The sequence below is a fragment of the Pseudopodoces humilis genome, chromosome 20 (genome assembly GCF_049639895.1).
Source record: "Pseudopodoces humilis isolate 2021_Gansu_Grassland_sample_001 chromosome 20, ASM4963989v1, whole genome shotgun sequence".
In the NCBI taxonomy this organism is placed as follows: domain Eukaryota; kingdom Metazoa; phylum Chordata; class Aves; order Passeriformes; family Paridae; genus Pseudopodoces; species Pseudopodoces humilis.
Window position 1 is genome coordinate 5738748 of NC_142219.1, and position 23737 is coordinate 5762484.

A 23737-nucleotide genomic window follows, 5' to 3' on the forward strand; every position below is an offset into this window, starting at 1 on the left:
AGACCATTTGGAGTTCTGCATGAGCTGTTATTTTGCAGCACAAAATATGTTGTATCAGAAAGTTTCTGAACAGCTGTATCTCATCTCTAGTGTTTGGTTCAGACTCATCATTAGGCAAGTGAAAACGATTTCAATCTCAACACAACTAACACACTCCTCTTCATTTCCTCCCCCCCTCTCCTTCAGTTCACACTTGCCTCTGAAGAGGAACATGTGTTAGATTTAGATCAAACCTGCAGGAAAGTGGCTGAGAAGAAAGTGGCAAAGACTAAGGGAGCATTTCCTTTCCTCAGTTATTTTGCTGTTGATCTCTTTCTGAAATTTCCAGCCCTGTGCTTTGATAATGTCCTGGTACATGAAAGAGTTTGTAACATAAAATGTTACACTCGATGGAGCATGATGTGATATTGGAGCCAAATGGCCAGATGCTCTTTTCTGAGCTATTTCCAATGCTCCCACTTTAGAGAGATTTTTTTTAAAGGTACTCATAAGCTCCAGTCCTGTAGTATGCTGGCAATTTCATGCTAGAGCACCACTGTGCTGTGTTCTGATGAAACCACTGTTTTCATGCTAGGTTAAAGTTATCCTCAATTTAATAAAAAGAAAAATAATGAAGAAAATAAGAAAGAAAAGAAAAGAGGACAGTATGGTTCAAAGAAATTACAGACAGGTAGGGATTTGGGTTCTGTCCCCAAAACCAGGATCATCTATCCCATTAAAAGTACAATTAAGACTATATTAAGAATCTGGTCAGAGAAAAACCCAGGTACTCTTAAGTTCATCAGAGCAGGCCTAGGGCCACATTTTAGTTGTTTGGCTTTGCTTTACACTGCACATCCAGTTCTTTCACATGGGGAAGACCCTTTACAGAGGAAACCCTCTGCTGTGAAATGTGGCTGAGGTCAGACATTTGAACCCTGTCCCCAGTGCTGGTTATCAGTGGAATCAGTCTGTCCCCATCTGCTTTTCCCACCATCTTCCTGCCTGCTGGCAGCACTGGATGGGTTTTGGGCAGGGATCTGACCTCAGAGCTGGGATCAGAGTCCCTGGGACTGCTGACAGCTCCCACCCATTGTTAACACAGCAATCCCCCTCTGCAGCCCTGGCCACTGCACACCTGGCCATGGGCAAGCACCAGTGGTGGCTCTGGCTGGTTTTGGACACTCCAGGGTTCAGCAGGCTGGGATTTAATGCCTGCACGAGCTCCTTCACTTGCCACAAAGTCTGTCTGCTTTTCCAGACAGAATGCATTGCTGCTGGGCACAAATGCCACACCTAATCTCATCCTGCCTGAACCTGTGCAACTCCAGTGGAACCAGGAGATGCTGAAGCCTTGGGTGTGCTGAGGGCCTGGCTCATCACTTCTGCACATCACCACAGAACCTACTGCTCCAATCCCTGCTCTGCAGAGGGAAGGGAGCTGTGAATTAATGTAATTCAGGCACCACGACTTCAATCCTTCCGAGATTTCTTAATGCTTGGCTCTACAAGCTTAGCATTCTTTTCCCTTAGGAAATACCTATAAAACTACTAAATTAAACTGGAGATGGTAAAAGGGGACACCTTTACTTATGCAGGAGGGTGAGACCTGGGAGATTCATCATGAGATCTTTGCAGCCTAAGCAGTGGGGCAACTTCCAGTAACAGCAGATTACATCACTTATTAGGATTTTGCTTAGGCAGTGTTGAATTGCTCAGAAACATTTTAATAGCATTTAACTTCATGCTGAAAATACTGATTTATTGCACTCCAGTGTGAATAGGCATGTCTAAGGACAGAGCACGCTACGTTTTCAGATGTCAGCAACTGTGGGGTTTTGTTAACATCATTTAAGTGATTAAACGTCTTTGAACGAAAAGGCTTTAAGGCTATTAAGTCAAAACTGAATTAATTTATACTGAAAATTACAGCTTGGGAAAGGTCAAAATAAAAATGAAGTATTTTCAGATTCACCATAATAAGACACTTTGATTAACCTCTATTTTTGTACAATTTTCACTTGTATTTTACCACAGCATGTGTGAAAAAATGCTGGAATTTTGAGTAACTGATCAGAACTGAGTTTCTATTTAGCTCTAAGACTGGGGACCTGGCCTCATGAATCACACAGAGCAAAAAGCATTGTCCAGAATTCAGAATTAAAGTTTGCTATACATAAACCTTGTGACATTTTTATTACAGCATACCAGTCTGGAATCTGCATTTAAAACACTGACTGCTCAAAGGAATCTAAATCTCTTTAGCTAAAAGTAATAAAATGAGGTCAAAAATTCACTACTCAACAATCTACCATTAGCATTTCTGCTCAGAAAAAATGTAGTTCATCTATTTTTAAAGAAAGTAAAGGCAGGGCATATAACATAAGTTTGGGAAATATAATGATTTGCTTGTGTATGGAAGCCCATTAGGTAACGAGCTTCATTTCCTCATAAAGAGATTTCAGTGCATCTACACCAGGATTTTTTTTACAGCACACACAGTACTTGTGTAAGCCAGAGGTGGGTCTGCATTTTACACAGCCCATGGTTTCAGCTTGGCCTCCATGACCAATTAAATCACAACACCAGAGAGCACACAGGGTCTGAGCTGGATCCTGCTTGGGGTCAGCTCTTCTCAGTCCTGAGGAGCTCTGTGCTCCCAGAGACATTCCACTGACAGTGGCCACAAAACTGGCCAAAGTTAAGTGGGACACACCTGCTGAAGCTGACACAATGCTACTGAGGATAAAGCAGTCTGATACTGGCCATAAAAGAAAAGGAGTTTTACTTGCAGTAATCAATGTGGAAACATATCTTTTTAATTTAATTTCTTTGGATTCTTAATGGTGGAAGCAAAACTTAATTTCTGCTAGAGCATCCTTTAAAATAAATGCTTGATCTCTTCCCACCCACCATTACAGCTGATGGGCACAAAGTAAAAAGAACAGCAATTCATTCACCTTATCACTGGAGCACCAGAGGAAGCGAGGGATCCTTAGTGCAATGATTAATGACTCACTATAAAAAGATGCATCATAAACTGCTTGTATTAGGTTAAATCATAAACTAGGCTTTCAATGTTTATATGATCCCTTTCTAAATAATTAAGTGTGTCTGTAGCTCCCACTAGGAATGGAACTCACATGATGCTTGCAAACCATGCAGTTTCTTACAGGGTCATAATTTGGGTCCCTCACTTAAAGGGATTCCTGTCTTCCTCCACATTCAAGCACTGCCTGAATTTCTCTTCCTATTGGGACATCTCTCTGTACTACAGGACAGAGAGACCATTTGATGTTCAGGAGCAGCAAAAATTATCTACCCTGAATTTAGGGTGTCTTCAGCCTGTGCTTATGAAGGGCAACTCATCCACAGAGGAGTCAGCCAAGACTGGATGCTGTAATTTCCTGTGTTTAGGTGCTAATAATAACTCCCATCAGCTTCAGTAGCTGGTTGGAGAACAGTGAGAGAATAGCACCATTTGTCCTACCAGAATCCCCCCAATTTATCCACCTTGTGGTGAAACTGTCACCTTTAAAAAATATAGTACAAGGTGACATTATGTAAGTGTTCATCTATTTCCTTACTATCACAAGCCTGCAAATGTGCCCATCTCCCTTTTATTTCCCAGAACAGCTGATGCTTTTTCTCAACCAAAGCAGAATCTGCCTCTCTTGGCAAACAGACTTTGGCTCAGCATACAGTCCCCCCATCAGGAGAATGCTGCAGCTCTAACCACTGTGAAGTTTACACAGAAAATAATAGGACTTTAAAAAAGAGCTGCAGAGCCCCTAAATATTTTCAGTAAGCACACTGGGTAGCCTTAGTCTTTTTCTGCACTGCTTATTCATATTCAATAAAGAAAACCACTCAGGTTAATTATTTTAATATTTCCATCTGTGGAATTTAGAAAAGGGCAACTGTGGAATACCCAAGATCATGATTTTTTAATAAACAATAGATTTCATGGGAATTAGCTGGGTTATCAAAAAGTTATCCTCCCAAATCAGCTCATTAGTTTCACTGACTTTCCCTATTTCACTTTATTAAAACAACCTAAACAAGGTTCACTAGATGCAATGTAATCTATCTCAGGCACTCCAAACCTAATCCCTTTTCTCTTAGCAGTAACATGATAATAGTTTGCAAAAAAGTTAAAAAGGATTATTTTTACAGCTGTTTCAAATAGGGACTGTTTTCATCCAAGCATGTGCCACGACTCTCCCTACATCTTATTATTTATTATTATATTAATTTTTGTTCTTTACTTATTTGTTCATTTATTGATTCCTTTTTCTATCTTTCATTGTTTCCCACAAGCAGTCACACATGGTCAACAGCATGCCCCTGGGCAGGTGGGGAGGATGCACCAAATATCCCTGCATGGGTCACTGCACCAGAAAGGAAAGAAGTGATTTTTTTTTGCAATTTACTTGTAGGTTCTGGAGTTAAAAAAACCCAACTTGGCAAATTCACAGTGGTTTTATAAATAGCCTAGAGAGAAGGGAGAAGGTTCCTGTGCATTTTCACACTGTTAGTTTCTGACAGCTCTGAAAGACACACAGGAGGGGATCACACATAGGATTTGCAAATTAGGAGGCAGACACTGTGTATTACTTACCATGATGGATCCAGGCTGGAAACACAGAGTAACAGACCTGTGCTATGGACACACAGCTTATTTCACAGCAAACTCACTCTTGTACTTTCATAAAACCTTTTCCAAACAGTAGGGTTAGCTTTTCTTATAGGGGAAAAAAAACCCAATCAAAATAAAACCCAAAGGAAGAGAGCTGGTTTATAGATCCAAGGTTTCTCTAGGCTTTAACAGGTCCTATCCCTGAAACCCCGTCCTCTCTCACCTCAAATCCTTGTCTCTTCAAGCAAGTGCTATTTCATAATCCTATTAAAACCTTTGCCTCTGTTTACCAGGAGCCCTAATGGTTCTCAGCAAGTTCTCCTGGCCTAAGGAAGAGTGACAGCTTTCAGATTTCTTAGGAGGCTTATTCATCAACCACACCAGAGTTTTGCCAGAGTGTTCAATCTATTCTGGGAGCAGCCATGTGGAAAAAGTTTCAAACAGCTCAAAGCCCTGCACAATGATAAAGGAAAGCTCACACAATCCTGGTAATAGCCTGACCCTCTTAAGGAAAATTGGATGATTTGTGGTAGCAGTTTTTCTGTCCCCTATGTGAATTCTGAACCTTAACGTATAAGCAGTGTATTCACACAGTCCCATTACAAACCCCATCCCTCTTGCAATGCTGGAATAATAAATACACACCCATATGTGAAAATAAACTCTTGCTGCAGTGACCTTCCTCCTCAGCCCAGTGGTGTGAAGGAGTTTGTAGCCATTTTAGAAAAGAAAAAAGAGCCAGATAAAGAATGGACTAATTTGATGTTCAATGTTTCACCATGAGCAGAATATATGCTTTAATGAGCACATTACATGCACCAGGGACATGTTACTGGGAAGCAGGGGATAAAGAGTAAAGGGAAAATAATTAAACAGTCAGCTTTATAATGAGGAAACTCTGTTCATGCAACATTAAGCGGCCTAATTTTCAAACGCTAAGCAAAGACATGTTCCTTGGGCTTCAGGGGGACTTGCTGGCAAGCACCACCTTGAAAACAAGGACATGAAATCACAGGTATCAAACCTCCTTTAGGTCCAGGCCACAGGGACAGATGCTGTTCCAAAGTCATCTGTCCACACTTCACACTGACCTGTCCAATAGGATTGAATACCTTCACCCTGTAGTTCTTATTCTGTAAGGAGGATCCTTAGAGTTGTAAATATCCCATCATTCATAATGTGTGTATGATGAACATTACAACTGACTTCTACCAGCCTGGCCTTAGTTTTCTGTAGATATTGCATCTGTTAGACCACAAATGTGCAACCTCAGCTACAGGCAATGAGCACATGGAGACTCAGAGCGGCTGTTTGCACGAGGAAGGTTTCTGGGAAAGGGGGAAACCTGTCTGGGTTCAGACCCTGACAGGATGAACCAATAAAGCATATTCCTGACTGTTATCAGCTCTCTCAAGGCCTGTAAGGCCAGGAACATTCATTTACCTGGCACTGTCCCTTCCAGACAGTGTTGCAGCATCAATAGCCCATCAGTCAGGCAGCAGCTCTGCCGGGCCACGAGCTCCCCAGCACCCTGCACACAGCACTGCACAGGGTCTCCTCTCTGTTACTCACTCGCATGCCTAACTCGATGTTTTCTCCTCCATACACCTCCATGCCAGGGTCAAGCAGGCCAATCTCTCCAAAATACTCTCGGTCCACCACAAAAGAGCATCCGATCATGGCTGGTGTCCTGCACGGAGAGATTAAAGCAACAAATTAAGCCATTGATTAGCTCCTACAGACCCCACCTCGTAACAAATTTACACAGATTAAACAGTTCTGAGTCTTCAAGTTTATATTCTAAATTTACCTATTAGCATCAGTCACAATGCACTTCATGTATGCAAGAAATTCCTGTACTACTCTATTTGGTGCTGCAATTTCTGAAGGCTTTCTGTTGAATCATTCTCTAGTTAGAAGTGGTCTCAAAGCTCCACAAAAACCACACAGGGTCCTGGATACTCCTGGCTGGGCACTCCCATCCTCTATTGATGCATGTATTTATACACCAGGATCTTTGCATTTATAGATTCAAGTTAATTGATAAAATACATCTTCCTGATTATATTTCCCAGAGCCAAGCCTGGAAACAGATTTGCCTAAAAAATCTGAGAGCTCTCCCATACACAGGATGAGACATTTCCTATATACATCTTGATTTCACATCTTGTACCACTGAAAAGCATATCTTAGACTAACAAGGAATAAATTTGGTCTAGGAGCTAAACTAAAAGAAGGATGCAACCAAGGTAAGGAAATTCAGTACCTTTGCAATGAAATAAACCTTGGAGGGAATATTTCAGGTATATTTTTTTAAAATTTTACCTATGATAAAAGAGGAAAGGAGACGGGGGGAAGAAACACACACCACTTGTTTCATTTTACTTTTCATGTATTTGAAGCTGAACACAGGCTTCACTGGATCAAGGCATCACTGCTTTGCAAAACTGAGATTCTAGTTTGGGGTTAGACTCATTATTTTTCCAGCCCTGCCTCCCACACAAAAATCCTCTGGAGGCAGCTCCTTACAGGAGTAGGATGCTCCCATGAGGATGTCTCCTCCCTTTCTAATGAGGAATGGTACTGCCAGGCTTTGCAGACCACTCTCAGGTGCTGGAATCTCTCTCTCTGGGGGATGGATTTCTGCAGCTATAGGCTCTGTCCATTAAAACATTGAGTTGTTAATTGAACAGGGGTGGGAAATACATTTTAGATGCAACTACATAATCATCACTCAGAGATGAATGCCACTGAGGACTGTCTTTGCAACTCCCTCTCTCCCTTCTAGGGTTTATTTCTTCTCATTACATATATTCAAATACAGACTTCACAAGCCTTCACAGCTTTTTCAGAAGAAAAAAAAAAAAAGGTTTTCAGGAGCAAGCAACAACAGCAGAACAATGACAGAAGGAACCACATCCAGATTTTATAATTTTATACTGGACTACAGCATCACACTGACATATCGCGAACACTTTTCAAAAAATGTGCTGAAAAAGCTCAAGGCCCTCACTTGGCATTAGAACTGGATTTTTCTAGTACCTGAAATACTCTGGTACATCCACCACTTTTAGTGCAGTGCAGCAGATTCTCTTGAAAGCTAGAAATGGCCACATGAGCAAAAGCAGCTGTGTTAGCTCCTCTTACCCCCAGCTCACTGCCCAAGGGGCAGCACATGAGGAGGTGAGGGCCCTCAGCACTTCACAGCTTCAGAGCACAACCTGCTTTATAAAAAACAACCTTTTCCCTTAATCATGCACTCTCCAGTAAAACAGAGACACTTCTAGAAGGAGAAAACAGCAATTAGAAATGTACTATTTTTTACCAACACCTCAAAGGTGTTGTGAAACTTAATTGATCTGTTGAATATTCTTTGACACAATGGAGGATGTTATAAGCATTAATTATAATCAACAGCAGCACTCAAAGGATAATGTGGGAAACACAGCAAAATGGGTTTTGCAGCTAAAAGCAGCCTAGAATGGTATTGATTCTGCACTGGAGAAAGATACAGCATAGTCAGCTGGGGGGAATTACCTGATAGCACTGCTGTAGCGAGGAGACATGAGAGAAACACTGCTGTGGGTAATGCCCTGGGAAAGGGAGGAAGCACAGAGGGGCTTCTGGAGCTGAACTCCCCATCCCTCCCTGCCTGTGGCAGCAGGAAGAGAGGCCCTGTGTGGGCAGGGCAGTGCCTGCCATGGGATGGGACACAGGGAACAGAGGGCACGCTGGCCACGCAACAAAGGCATTTGCTGCAGATCTGAGTCAGGACTATTTTGTGTCAGTGAGATCCCCAGGAGCACAGCTCTGTTGGTAAAAATTCCAGCAGGTGCTGACACCTATTTCTCCAGCCAGGTGCATCCCCCTCCTTCCCCTTCCTGCAGGGAGATGCCTGGGGGCTTCATCAAGAGCCAGTGAAGGAGAAAGGGATGGGGACTAAGCTGCACGTGATACAGTCAGTCTTCCTCTGCCTTATGCATCTTTCTCTCCTGCCTTAAGGTCAGCATATATTTATATATATTCATTTATATATACATTTATATATACATATGTGCACAATGCAATCAGGTCACATTTGAAACAGTTTCCTGAGCAGCCAACTGCAACTTCCAGAAAAACTGACAAATGCTCGCAATAAATACATAAATTCAAACCCAAATAGAAGCATAAATAAATATATAAGCATAAATGTCTACATACAGGCATACTGAGAGAGACAAGGAGTTTCAAACAGCACATCACACGTCATATCTCTGAGTGTTCCACCTCTCCCAGCAGGATGTTTCTTTGATTCAGGTTCTTAAGCAGTGCCTCAGCCCTGGTCTGACATGTAAGTCAGGAAACCTGCATGGCACCTGCAGAAGTATTTCTATTTCTCCTACAACTCATGTCTTCTGTGAGGAAGAGTCACACCAAGCCCGGAGAACAGAACTCAAGGACAGATTTGCTGCTCAGGAGATACAGGGGGAAAAAAATGACAAGATGACAAGCTAATGCTCCTCTAGAAAGGCAGAGCAAATATGGATGTAGAATAATTCTCTGATGCCTTATGGGAGTAAATTTTTTGGAACAGGCAGGATACCCCTCAGAACCCAGACAAATAAAAGTGACACTGCTCTGTTACAGGCTCCTGTGAAGCAGAAACTGAAAAGATGGCTATAAGCAGCCAATAAACACTCACCAGTTTTATTATTACATGGCAGCATGGTTTATCATGAAGGACTTTAGCTCCTAAGCTCAGGTACACAGGTGGATTTCTTCCCAGCCCAGACTGGTTTCATCAATATTGTTATTGCAGACCAGCACAGGGCCTGGCTTGCACGTGAGATGGGCATACACACCCCCAGATAGAGGAAGCAGCACACAACACTTCACTGGGGGCACATCAAACTCTAATTTATGTCCATGAGCAAGGCACTGGTGCTTTCTGAAGCAGCTGATGCAGTGCATGTACGTACACATCCCTACTGGTACCAAGCTATGGCATATTAAAGCAGTAAATGAGAACATATGCAACAATGAAATGCACCACTGCTGCTGGAGGAAGATAAAATGGAAAGCTGTGCAGCGCTTGGCTGGGTGAGGCTGACTAATGACTCTAATGTTGGTGGCTGCTGATCAAGGAATCAAATGCAGAGCAGTCCGTCATAATCACGGCAGGTGAGGGAAGACAAGTCAGAGCCAGAGCTCAGAATACCAGAAACCTTCCTTGCTGTTCCAAAACCCAGAAAATAAAAAAATATACAGCACACATTAAAAAACCCAGCTTGTTTCAATGCATAGTCAAATTCATCAGAAGCCCTCTGAAATAGGCTCCTTTGTTACACAGTTTGTTGCCAGATGATAAGGACGTTTTGGGGCAGCGTGCTCGCAGGAACACAAATGGAAAATGACGCGATGGACACAGCGTGTCAAAATAACAACCCTCATTTAAATCTTCACATTACAGACATCTTACATCTCAAATGTCAAACATGTAAAATGGATTGCCTGCAGAAGCCAACTCGGGGAACATCAATTGTTCTGAAGCTCAGAGTATTAACGTGCGGGGGAAAAAAGAACCGACTTTAAAGTGAAGAAATCAGAAATCTTTACAAAATCTGACACTTTGTTCTTGCTATTTCTTTAGCTTTGTTAGCACTTCAAGGCCACGTCCCCTTTGTCACTTAGCTCACAACAGCTGATGTGACATTTTATGGTGCACACTTGACATGACTGCCCAAGAGTACAGGACACTGGTGGGAAGGACAGTTCCTGTTCTTTCCCAGCAAGGCTGAGTAGAATCACACCAGTGTCAGTGTTCAAGAAATCAGAGAATCAGGTTTCAAATAGAAAAATTCTTAGGAATGAAATACATCCGTTGTGTAGTCCCAGAAGAAAGCAGGAATTGGACCCTGCTTTCCAAACGCCTCACTCCATTCTGCACATCGATGATATTTATTCATACAGTACAAACATGAGAAATGCCAGGGCTCTGATCCTCACTGAGACCAGGGTACACATGTTTTTAATGCTGAAAATCTCGAATCCCTTTGGAGATCTGTCAGGAAATATTCAGCTACAGCAACCACAAAGCCAGTCACAGGGTTATTTATTACCAGCCTTTCCTTTCACAAAACACAGAGAAGCACAAACCAAACCCACTACATGCTGTCAAAGAAAGCCTTAAGAGGATCAGAGTGAGGAAGGACTAAATGAACTTGCAGTTTTCATGCTGATGAGCAGCTTTGCAATCTTATAAATGCACAGGACAAACACATGGATTCAAACACCATTAAAGTGCATCCATTTTCATGTCCTGTAAAGTGAACTGAAACAGGAATCATAGTTGTAATATGTGGTTTGGAACACTGGTTACAAGACCAAAACCTGTACCAAACCAAGAGTCACATCTGAGATTTTTTTAAAAGTTTGCTCATTAGCCTGACTGCCTTCCTTTTGAAAACACACTTTAAATACTCCACAGCTACTAAGCTCCCACTATGACTGCTTTTAAATCTCAATCCTAAGGACAGGCTTCCTGATTGTTTTCATCAATAACACAGTCACTCTTTCCATTACCATAATTACACTTCCCTGTCACTTAAAAGCCACAAAATCACATTATATTTCCACAGGCAGGAACAACACAACAGCCAAATGCTTTAGCAAATCCATCCAGGTGCTACAGCTTCAGAGGCCCCTCAGCACACAGAGCAGTGTAGCCATAAAGTGGATGTCCTGCTCTCCTAAATCCCTGCCTTCAAAGAACTTGTGCCCAGGGGGACATGGACGTGTTCATGGTTCCATGTGGATGTCCCTGCGTTTTAGGACTTGCAATTCTTAATTTGCAGAAGAGGTGCTTAGGCAGACACAGCGTGTCAGTGCTCCTGATATTTGCCAGCAAGGGTTGGGTTTTCTCCTCCTTCTGCTGCTTGTCTCACCTGTCTCTGGGCAGTTTATGGACTCTTGAATTGGAGGGGTTCTTCATTTGGGTTTGGGATAAAATTGCTGCTCTTTGGCACCAGCTACTCACGTGCATCGGATTTTAACCCAGCCCAGTGCTTGAGTTTGGATTTGTTCACTTCTGTGTCAGTCCAGCTCAGTGCCAGCATAACACCAGCAAGAGCCTGAACATAAATCTGAGGAAGTCCATGGTAAATCAGGCCCTTAATTGCTGAGGTTTAACCTCTTAGTTCAGTCTTATCTCTTATGTGATCATTGTCTCCAGAACAGAAGATACTCAAATACTGGAGCAATCTGTGGGAAAATTACTGCAGTGATTTCACATATAAATTGTGAGTCATGAAGTGTGCAAAACCTTTCAGGACTGAAAGCTTTGGATGAGTAATTTTCCTTTATCAATAAACTTTCTTAGGGCTGAGTGAAACAGGTATAAAACATCTGCACTTCTAAAACAATGTGAGGTGAGCAGGGTGTGTTATCCAGGAAAACTGATTTCCTAAGTAATTACTTCCCTGCTTATTGAGGTTTCAAGCCAAGCAAAAGGTCAGTGATGATGGACTGTGCTGTCCTGTAGTACATAAGGTTAATATTACTGTATAGCTCTGTTTTGCAGTCACAGGGCATGAGAATGAACCTGAGTACAACTTGCAACACTTGCTCAAATACAGATTAAAATATTACTCTGCATAAGGGAAGGATCCTGTGAGGTGGTTCCATCCCACTGATCACTTAGAAATGGGACCAGTGTCAGTGTCTTCACTTCCAAAAGATGACTTGCATTTTGCTCAGAAGGGTGTGCTGTTTGAGGGGCCTGGATGAACTTTTCAGGATCCCTCAAGCTTTGCACTGGAAGGGAAGTACATCAGCTCCTCTGCCAGAGCCCACATTGGGACCATGCAGTAGAGTTTTACCTTATTTCAAGATGAAGCTGTCATACATGAAAATGAAAATGACTTTAAGGTGGTAATTTGTGCTCCTCTTAAGAAGTCTTAAAAATAAGAGTATCCTAAAGTGCATACTTAGGCTTCAAATTTTTAGCATTTATTTCTAGAGTTGGTAACAACAGTACCCTTAACCCAGCAGAATATGTCCCAGAGGAGCTGTTAGACAAGCATCTGGACTGGAGATGAAAATCTAGATGTGAATATTCAAATGAAGGGGAGAGAAAGCCCTTTTCACATCAGTTCCAGTTTTCCACTGTAACACTTCTCAGAAATACCTTCACAATTCCTGTCACAGCATTTCCTCAGAAAATTCCATTTCTGCAATGTAAAATGTTCTCTTATAGGGAAAAGTAAACTGACACACTGACTGCATGGTCTGGTGTGGGTTCATTTTAAAATTCAACCAGCAGGAAAACTCTGAGCATGTGCAAAGTTCTTAAAAAAAACCCAAACCAAAAAAACCCCAAACCAAATCAAACCAAAACAAACAAAAAACCACCACAACAAAAACCCACCAAAAAAACCAACACAAAAAAATCCCAAAGAAAGGAAAAAAAGAGCAGCTCTCAAACACAGCCCCTAGTGGTGCTCCTGGGTTTGGACTGATGGCTGAGACTGCTGCCCACAGAACAGGACTGAAACCAGCCTCTTTGCAATCACACACACAATTCCTTTGTTTCTCATACACACAATGGACCAGAGTCCACTGGAAAATAAAAGTTTGGATGAAAAGGACCCTGCTCTCCTACCAATGGCCAGAACATGTGCTTGAAGCACACACTCAGAGCCAGAGGACTTGTGTACGTTGTGGGGCAGCTCTGAGAGGCAGCACACGCATCCACAGCCATCAGAGCAAACAGAGCCATCCGTTTTCTCCAGCCTCGCTTTGTTATTCCTGCACAATAACAGGAATTTATTGTGGCCTCGTTCACCCGAATTCCCCCCGGCAGACAGCTGAGATGGAAACATCGCTCGGCCCAAAGTGACAGCACGGGGGAGATTTACCTGATGGGAGCTGACTCATCCCCTTTATCGAGCCAGTCCTGTGGTGGGATTATGTACATGCACCAGAGCCCCCAGTTGTAGCCGTGGGCTGCGTTGGCGTATTGCTGCACTTCAAACGTGTTGTACTTGATGTTGTCAATCGCGGGCAGGATGATCCGCTTGCGATCCTCCTTGATCCGGGTAAGCGCAGGTTCCACCCTGAGAGCAATGAAAACAGCACAATGTTTTACAGCCACCCTGTAATCCTAGGCTGATAAAGTGAGGTTCTCTAATCCTGTGAGCATCAGCCCAGCGAGATGGAAAGCCCAGAGCACGGCAGAGAGGGACAGGGTACGGATCGCAGGCACACGTAGCATGCAGCACCTGCAGGGGAATTACCACCTCTGGGAGGCTGTGCCTGAGTCTAACAACACAAAATTTGACCAAACACTTATTCTGAGGCCTGGAGACTGTTAATTCATTTCACAATGGACAAATGTTGAGAGACACCATCACCGATAGCAGCTAAATGGTCTCCTACTGGCTACACCACCAGGATTCCTGGTAGCAATTAAATACTGGCTGACGGGGCCTGAAGAACTAAGCACACCAGGGGCTGCACGAATCTGAAGGTTACTCAAAGGTTTTAATCCTGTTTCCCAAGACTGACCCCATCACATCTAGTTTGAATGACAAATGTGGCTGCATTATGCCTTCTAAAACCTCTTTGGTGATGAGATTTCAGGTGCCAGATGGTGCAAAAGCAGCGAACTGCAGGAAATGTTCCATCGTTTCAAAAGGCTTTAAAACATCAATGTGCTTTCCACAGAAGCTACATCCCAAAAGGAAAGTATAAAGCTTCAGTGCAAACACTCGTTTCTGACCAAGGTAGTCTGAGTTTGTTATGAATTTCCAGAGAAACTGATCCAAAGAGGTAGCAGACTTACATAAGGGTGGAAAGAATTCCTCAAAGCAGTAGTAGAAAGGGCCACTGGTTCACTCCTTTGTAAGTGTGCTTCCCCTTGAAATGTGCTTTGAAGATTTTACAGAAATTCACATGGATCTTTAAGGGAATGGTGGTTTGCTGAGACTCACACAGGTAGGAGGATTTGAACACTGATCTTTTCTCACTTTTCTTTTGCTGTTGGTCTGAAGGCAATTGCTCCTTTGTGGTTTCAAGCTTGTTACCTCATATTTTGTTTGTTATATTCAGTTTGTTACCATGAATTTTCTTGTGTAGGCCAACAGAAGTGACTGTATATGGCTCAGACTCTCAATCCATATGGGTTTTAGGCCACACTTGTGCAGCCCCATAGAGCCAGTATGACCTACCAGATCTGGATAAGCCTCTTCCATCATTACTATGAGATTATATTTATGAGATTAAGTGTTTTAAAAACCAGTGGGTGGGAAGCAGAAAAACTCTTGCAAATCCAACAAAGCAGGGACAAATGCAGAAAAAGCTGAATCTGCTTTGTTCTTCCCATCACGTTATCTCTGCTCAGCAGCAGAAGAAAACACAGAACGATGGACATGCCATCACTAATCTGGTGACTCCATGCATGGACACAGTAATCCTTGGGCATAAAGCTATCCTACTCCCTTCTAGACTGCGAAACAAAGGATTTCAAAACACCAGACAACAGGTACAGGTGTCACTAATTGTTTGCCTGACTCCCATGGCATGAACAAATTTATTATGTTTGGGTCTGACTCCCAGATCTGCCCTGCGAAGCAGGAAAGCTGCTGGCATGCCTTCTGAAGCAGAAATCTGTACGTGGGTTTCTTTTGTAAGAATCAAACTCTGTCACTCATTACTGTCCAATTCTGGAAACAGGTCTTTGACAAACAAGGAAAGACTGGGAGTTTTCCAAACTACTTTCATCTCTCTTGGTGGAAATTCTTTGGTCACCGAATCCTCAAGTCCTCAATTAATGGCATGTTTGTATTATACAAAGCAATAATAACCATCATACTCAAAACTATCCTGGAGGTTCCATATCCCTTCTACAGTTCCTCCTGGGGTGCTCATTTTTCAAGTATTTGACTTTGTAGGGTAGATTGAGACTGTGTAATGGAAAAGCTGAAAGAAGATAAGGAATTCTTCTCCCTTAATGTCAGATACCTGCAATGGACTCCCCACATGCACAGTAATTGCCTCCAACTTTCATTCTCAGCAGAGAGAGGCAGAGGCTGGCACTTTTATAGTCAGATGCTTCTCATAATAATGTAGACACTGAAACTGGGTGAGATTAATAATGTTCCAGAGGAGCCTATTTTGAATATTAAGGGAATTTAGCCTGCTACTTTGCGAGACATCTTAAAATTGGACTGCTGAAGTGTATCTCAAATAATGGTTAGAGAAATAATGTGAAGAAAATATTCAACAGTCACACTGGTTTTCTGCCCTTAATCATATTTGTGATTGTGTTAATCCAATACTTGAGTCTTGGAAATGCTAACCTGGGTCCCCATTTTCTTTTTTACATGAAGAACAATCCATTCCCAGCTCTGGTGCTGCTGTCACACAAACTATAACCAACCTACTCCTGTCATTACACCTGAGGAATTTCTGTGTTTTCCCATTTGTGTGGCTCACATTTATTACTGCCTGACATGGTGTTTTGCATCTGAATGGAACAAGAGGAGATCTCTGGAATGTAATACAACAGCTGGGGTCAAAATACATTATGAAATTCCATTAATATATATCAACCTATTCATGTGAAATCACAGATTCTGAATTTTCATGAAATTCAAGGCATCTGTAAGCTGTCCATGTGATGGAAGTTCTGTTTAAGTCCTCTGCATTCAAGAAATGTAAATATTTAAGATATTACTGCTTCAACAAGAGTTGATTTCACTACCCTCAGGTTACAGATGAAGTCAAGTGCTGTGCCAAGGTTATGGAGTCAATTGCTATGAAAGCAACTGCTGGAACTTTATCTTCTAAACCCCCCATCTCACCCATGGAGGCGATTTCCTAGCTCTCTTGGTATCCAGACGTGTGGAAATCACATCCCTGCATGTATTAGGAGCAGGAAATATTCAGTATCTGGACAGACTGCACAACCACCCAACTTCCAAAATATTTTCACACCCACAAGTAAGAAAGTAGGCTCTGAGTCACAGATGGAAAGAGAAAATCCAGGACAGAGCTGCTCTCTTAGCAAAAACGCAGAATGGAGAGCTTTTTAATTAAACATTGCATACCTGGGAGATTTCACAGCCTGTCCTGCCCTATAAAAGACAGCAGAGAGAGCAGTGGAGTATTCAGAGGCTCAGCCCAAGCTCATCTCTGTGAGATCTGCAGGAACACTCAAATCCCAGATCCTGCCAGTGGCTTCTCACTGCCAACGCTGCTCGTGGGCTGTTTTTCTGCCTGCCAAGATCCCCAGGTAGTGGCCAATAAAGAAGGACTATGAGTTTGGACTGGGCAATGCACTGTGTTTGCACTGCTTATCTCGAGTAATCCATGGAATATGAGGGGGTTTCATTGCTATTCGTGGCTAGCAAAGCCCAGCCTCAGAGTTGCTCTATAAGGCTGAGCTGAGATGCACATTCATCAAATCCTTTGTCAACTTCCCTGCTCACTCTGGCTTTATGTAATTGCTTCAGATTTTTTTAAAGAATTATTATTAAATCTTTCCAAGTAATTTCTAAATTTTTTTTCCTAATTTCAAACTGCTATATTATCGTGTAGATTTACCCATCCTCTCTATAGACATCTTTCCATGGTTTTTTTCTTTTCCACTTTGCCTCATTTTTTCTGCTATCCATCTGCAGAAGTCAGGTACTTGTGGGAGCTCTCAGGACTGAAAGGATAAGAGGGGAAAAGGTTGCTGAAGTCCAGCTATGTCCAACACGCTGCAATATGTGCTTGGAGCATTGCCTTTCCACATGCCACCGCTGGCAGCGAGGCAGGATTCAGCCCTGCCTGAGTAGGTGCATAAGCCAGGGGTGAATTTTGGGATCCATCTCCATTTTTCATAGCTGCAAAAATATTTTGGTTACTAGTTTGCATCTGAGTCAAGGTACCTTATGGGCAAAGAGCAACAGGCATTGTTAACAAGTTATTTACTGGAGCAAGAGGGAAAGATCTCCCAGGCATATTCATAGACATGATGGATTTCAGTAAACTAAATATAATCAAAAGATTCTGCTTTAAGGGGAGTGCTTCACACCATCCAACTGGGGTTTTTTCCAGTTAATAAAAACCAATCAGACAGTTTGGACTGGAATTGGAGTAACATATGAAGATCCTCTTCCTCCCATCCTCTCTAAAACTATGTATTTGTCAGTGTCCTCCTCCTCTCTCTCTGGAAAGATTGCTGGTGAACAGATAAAACCAGAAGAGAAAGGACAATAAATTTAGTTCTCTTATAGACTCCATTAAGCTAAAGGGTATTTTCACTTCAATTTTATCCACTTTGATTTGTCCAAGTCTGTTGAGCACATCACTAATCAGCACATGCATTCAATGCTTTTGCCTACCAGAGGAAAGATTTCTTCATTAATAGCGGATTTTCCAAGGTGTTGAGCACCCATGATGACTTTATTGGGAGTTCCAGCAAGGCTGGTTCTGTGGGATTCAAAGAGTAAATGCTCCCAAGATAAACAGTGGAGGTAGGAAAAGAGTTGGAAGACAGAATTTAAGCCAGAGTACAGAATAAGCCTGTAAGAAGATTGAGAGCAAAGGCAGGGGCCATACTGTGATCACATAGGCCTCTCTAATCCCATTGTGAGTCTATCTCTGAACATATATGCATTCTGTATTTAACACTGGCTTGATTCAGAGCAGCTCAGACCCCACAGGAAACCACAGCAAACAAAAACTCTGTGTTGTCTGACGTCCTTATCAGATTGCGGGAGAATTCATGCCAAATGGAAAGCCTGTTTTTTCACAATGCTAAAAAGAACAGCTTCTTCCAGATAAAAAGCAGATAAAAAGAAGTTAGTAATGAGCTCCTCAGTGCACATGATTATATAATTCACCTTTTAAAATATGTAAAAACACCCGCTGACTTCAAGCAGACTTTAAAAAAAGCACAACATTGGAATAAATGCACACAATCCCAGGGAATCCACATGCATGCCGCAGGCCAGATCCTCTGCTGCCCAACTCTGCCACTTCAATGGCCTTCACAACTTCAGGGATGCTTTGCTAACATGCAGCATCTGAGAAGCAGACCTTACCTTCCAGTTCTTAGTTAGAATGGCTGTACGAGGCATTTGTCAATGAATTCCTCCCTGCAGCCCAAATGTCACATTTTCTAAAATTGTTCAAAAATGAATCCTTTCCTAAATGACAGGAATTGCACTGGGAATGTTTCTCCAGTTCTGCCCTGTCCCAGCTGGGAACTCAAATACCCTGATCTCTGGGTTCTTTTGAGACAAACGTGCCTCTTTTTTTTTTACTTCTCCACCATCACTATGCTAATTTTTACTCCAATAAAAAATGAAGAACTGACATTAAGAAAAATCCTTCTTTTTCCTACTTTCACAAATCAGAATTCCCTCTTCTTGCAGGAAGTTAGGGAAGAGTCCTTCTAAGACATAAATGAAAGACAACAGGGTTTCATCTGCTCGATTTTATGGCTCAGTGGGTTTAACACCGTATTGTACTCTGGCTCTACCACTGTCAGGTACCATGAAGTATAAACTTAACAGAGAAATGTAAGAGAAAAGAAAGCTGTGTAAACTGAAAGCTTATTTTGCATGATTTTACACGCTACCCCACATTTCACTGACAATATACATTTATCAGATGCAGACAAGCAGATCTACTGACATACATAATTCTTCACTGAGGCCATCTGCAGAATATTTAATGTGGAATGCCTACCCTGTAAATAAGTGTTCAGAGATATAAAAAAGAAATAAATTTCATTCTCCCTTCCTCAGTCTCTAAGAGAGAAGAGAACTGTCCTGCCTGACATCTCCAGCAGCATTCTGTGTACCCAGGGAAGTTTCAGACCCATAGTCCCCAGATGGAGCAGAGGGAACGCGGCACCAACGCCTGCTGGAGAGTTAAAGATCAGCTCTTTGGCTGCCAAACCTCAATGGCCCTTTTCTGCACCACTGAAAAGCAACAAGGATGCTTCAGTGAACATTTTAGGTTGTTGAGGTAGATGAATAGTTGAAGCTGCTTTTCTGGTACATGCTCTGCGTGTAGGCTGGCACTGTCCCATGGATCCCAAAGGCCCACATGGCTTCTGTTGCATGCTGCACTCAGATTATATTGGTTTTGCAATCTAAAAAGTGTATTCCATCAATACACTTAATATATAGAGTTATATATAATACATATACTTTATATATATATATTAAATATATTATATATAATAATACACTTTATATATAGAGTTTATATATATAGAGTTACCAAGTTACTGAAGTGATCCTAAGGCTTTGGATGAGGAAAAGCTCCCTTAACAAACACATGTTCTTCCCTTTCCACTTGTGTTTCCCAGTTCAGCTGTGGCCTGGTACCAGGGCAGCTGCAGAGAACCACGTCCCGAGCACCAGCGTTGTGCTTGAACGCTCCAGAGGGGAGAGACTGCACAGGAGAAGGACTGCAAAGGTAATTTCACCTTCACACTTCTCTCTCATTTAGAAGGAAAGAGCCACCTGGACCTTGTCATATCCCCAGAGAGCCACCTGAGCTTGAAAAGGGAGGTTTACCTGCAGGTAGAGACTGGCTTCCAGTACATTGCATGAAAATGTCACCAGGGAGCTTTCAGGGGGGGACAAAGACCCTGTGGCTTTACTCCAAAAAAGCACAACCACATCTCTGTTACAGAGTACTTGGGATAACCAAAGTCAGTAGAAAATCAGGAGGAAACCAACATCCTTTCCTCCTTTTCACACCTTTTTGAGAATAAATTGCTTATGGCCACCACAACAAATAGCACTACACCTTACAGTATAAAGTAGCATCTGCAAAGTACCATCCATAGCCCTAGGGTTCTTGATAATTAGCTCTTCTTAGTTTATTAAAACACCAGTTTTATATATTTTTAAAACACTGACAACTTCAGGGATAATCCATAAAGATGGAATGTGCGTGGCACAATCTGATGGACACTCAAGTTATATTTCATGTTCTCTTTTTCATGTCAGTCTCTGTCTGGCTGGTATATTGAAATCTTTTGATTAAATCCTTATACTTCCTGCTTCCTTATTGACACTTGCCCTTTGTCTGGCAAAATTTTAATTACTACAGGACTGCATAACTCTATTCAGTGCTCTGACAATACCTCTGTGATAGGAGCAAAAGCAATTCCTAAGATAGAATGCAACTATAATACTCTATCATTATGTCTTCTTTTATGGCTCCTAGCACCCTCTTTATGGCTGCTAATATATTGTGGTTTCTGCCTTTCATGTACTGATTTCTGCTCTCCTTCACTCAATGTGTCCTTTTTCTCACCCAGAGAATTAACACCCTATCTCTGTAATCTCTTTCCTGCTCCAGACATAATGTAGGGAAGGTCTCTTCTCCTTGTCATGGTATTCTTTCCCATCTCTCAAAGACAGGAGTTTATACAATGCTCTGCATGTTCTGCAACACAATCAGCATCCATGCTGGTTTGCTCTCAGTGTTACTGGGGATGGCTTCAGGCATGCTGGGTGGACCTAACCCAGAAGTCAGAGCAGGAATGCTGAAATCTTCAGAGGACTGAAGGAAAACAAACTAAACAAGATTAACTTTACCCTCAGAGAGGAAAGCACAGCAGCTTTTTCTCCCTCTTGGCTCTGCTGGGTTGCTGACTCCCACTGACATCAGCAAATATTAAAAACAGACCAGGTTCTACTACAACAGGACAGGTAGAATTTTATATATGAAATGTGCATGTCCATTACCCTGTAATTCTAATTTAAAATTCCATTTGAGAATTAACAGCAATGGCCTCCCTTGCAGGCAGTCCTCCCCACTTCCACTCTCACAGCAGCTGTATTGGCTCACACTATCAAAAGCCTTAAGGGGAACAGGTCAGCCGAAAATCACTGCTCTGAGATAACATATTTCTACACCTGAGAAGCCAAAAAGCAGCAATTAAACACAGCAAAATAAATAATTCAATAGCTAATTTGACCTGCCAGGTTGTAGAGTATTTTTTTATATCCTACCAGATTGTAATTTAGTTTAGAAGAAGTGTCCCTGGAGAGCAATGCTGAGAGAGCCCATAAAATGCTATAGTACAACATCAGGCAAAAAGCCACCTGTAAATGGGCCACTACTGTTAAAAGAAGTTTTTTTCTTGTCAGTCCTGCATATTTCATGAGAAAGTGATGAAGTCCTTCTTTGATTCTTTATGAATTAATCTGCCAACTGATTAGGCAGGTAAAGCAGCCATAGATTGGGAAACTAAATTGCACTGCAGGCACTTGACTTTAGATGGAACACAAACCAAACAGAAAGCTAATGCTCTTTTCTGTGGCAAAAAAATTGGCTTCTTTTTAATTGCCTCACAAATAATCCATAGACAGCTTTTAGTGGGAGCAATCCACGTGGCCTCTGAATGCATAAATAAAATAATTGAAAATGGAGGGAAATGCTCATGCAAGGTGCAATCCTGTAGGAGAATAGAACAGCAGAGCTTTAACAAAAGACTCCCACCTGATTCCTGAGTTTATAGAGCTGTGGACTGGGGGCAGTGCTAACCTGGTAGGAAAAAATAGAGCAGTCCAGATGGAAGGACTTTAGTTCCTCCCAGTCAAAGGAGATGAGATGAAAATGGAGAGGACAGGCACAGGTGGACAGAATTAAAGCTAGGAGGAAGTGGCTGGAGCAGGGATTGAGACTGCTCTGAGCAGCCACAAGGGTTGAGTGGAGCAAGAGGAGAAACACCAGCAGGAAACAGTCCCAGCCCACAGGTACAGCTCTGAAATGAAGGGATACAGGATGCTCCTGGAGGACATTTGCTGTCCCCATGGATCCACCAAGTGCCCCACAGCAGGGGCAGAGCCTGGCTCACCAGAACAGCTCAGACCTGAGAGCTCTGCTGGAAGGAGGCTGCACCAGGCAGGGGGCAGAAAACACAAACCTTTTATCTTGGATATACACACTCTCATTGACTGAGCAGTCCAGGTTCTTGCTATGCTGATTTCAACCCTTTCTGACATTAATGCAAAACAGTACAGTAAAAAAAACAACCCCTAACAAACCCCAAAGCAACCACAAAGCCCTTTCCTGCTTACTGACACCATTGCTGAGCTTCCCTGGGTACAGTACATCTGTCAGATCTCAATGTCCTTATGAAATGATAACAAAATTCTCCTCAAGCACCAGAAAACTGCAGCTTGGGCAGGGACAAGCACTGGGGACAGCACCCAGAGCATGCTCTCCCCAGTCCCTGATCCTGTCCCATATTACCCTAGATGATATTACCCTAGATGAATGTTTGAAAAAATGTGAAAGATCTACCTGCTTTAAAAACAAATAAATAAATTAAACCAGCTCTTCAGCATCTAGAAAATTACTACAGCTGCTTTTACAGTCTAACATAGTCCTAAGGAAAAAAAATGGGATTAACATAAAGCAGGTGCACTACAAGACTTATTTTATTGCATCTTCCATTTTATAAAGATATTCATGAACATATAAAAATAAACACTCTACTCCTTTGCAATTAAGTTTCTCTCTAGTTGTAAGTACAGCTATTTTTAGTTTTAATTTGAGGATATCTCCCAGAATTGCAGAGTGTAATCATTTCCACCATAACTCTGCATCATCATTATCAAATACCAGCCTATCTTTGGAAAATGCATGTTTTACATGCTGAAGGTCCCAGAAGTCCTTTTGCTGCTGATGGTACAGATCAGCTCCTATAGTCCAGACTTCCAGTAATGCCAAATATTGGCCACCAAGTGGTGCTACAAAGATTTACTCCAAATTCAGTTCTGGCCCATTAAAGAAAAAGGGGATGGGGAAAGGCACACTAATTTCAAGCCCTATTAAAGGAATGCAGGCAATAATTTAATGTTTCCCTCAAATGTAAATGCAAGAAAATTTATGAGGAAATCAGATTGGTATTCAAGTTCCTAAGAAGAAATGATAGAAAATGACAAGGAGGTAAGAAAAGCACTTGAAACCCTCCAGCTCAGAGCCTCCTTAATGGTGTCTCCCCATCTGACTGCTTTGAGATTTCACATCCATTTTGGTTCCAATTACTTCTCTCTCCACTGAGCCATGCTAGACCAGGCACAACAGCTTTTTTATGGGTCTTGCAGTCATTGC

General features: G+C 42.1%; 1 protein-coding gene across 3 annotated transcripts in view; it reads right to left on the reverse strand.

The window, feature by feature from the left end:
- The window catches only part of GALNT9 (polypeptide N-acetylgalactosaminyltransferase 9), a 126737-nt gene that overhangs the window by 56224 nt on the left and 46776 nt on the right, over nucleotides 1-23737 (reverse strand). For all 3 annotated transcript variants that reach the window (XM_005524351.3, XM_088065211.1, XM_088065212.1), the window contains exons 5-6: nucleotides 13516-13713; nucleotides 6191-6308 (exon numbers count right to left, since the gene is read on the reverse strand). In XM_005524351.3, coding sequence (XP_005524408.1) covers nucleotides 6191-6308; nucleotides 13516-13713 — 316 coding nt within the window. The remainder of the gene's footprint in view (nucleotides 1-6190; nucleotides 6309-13515; nucleotides 13714-23737) is intronic.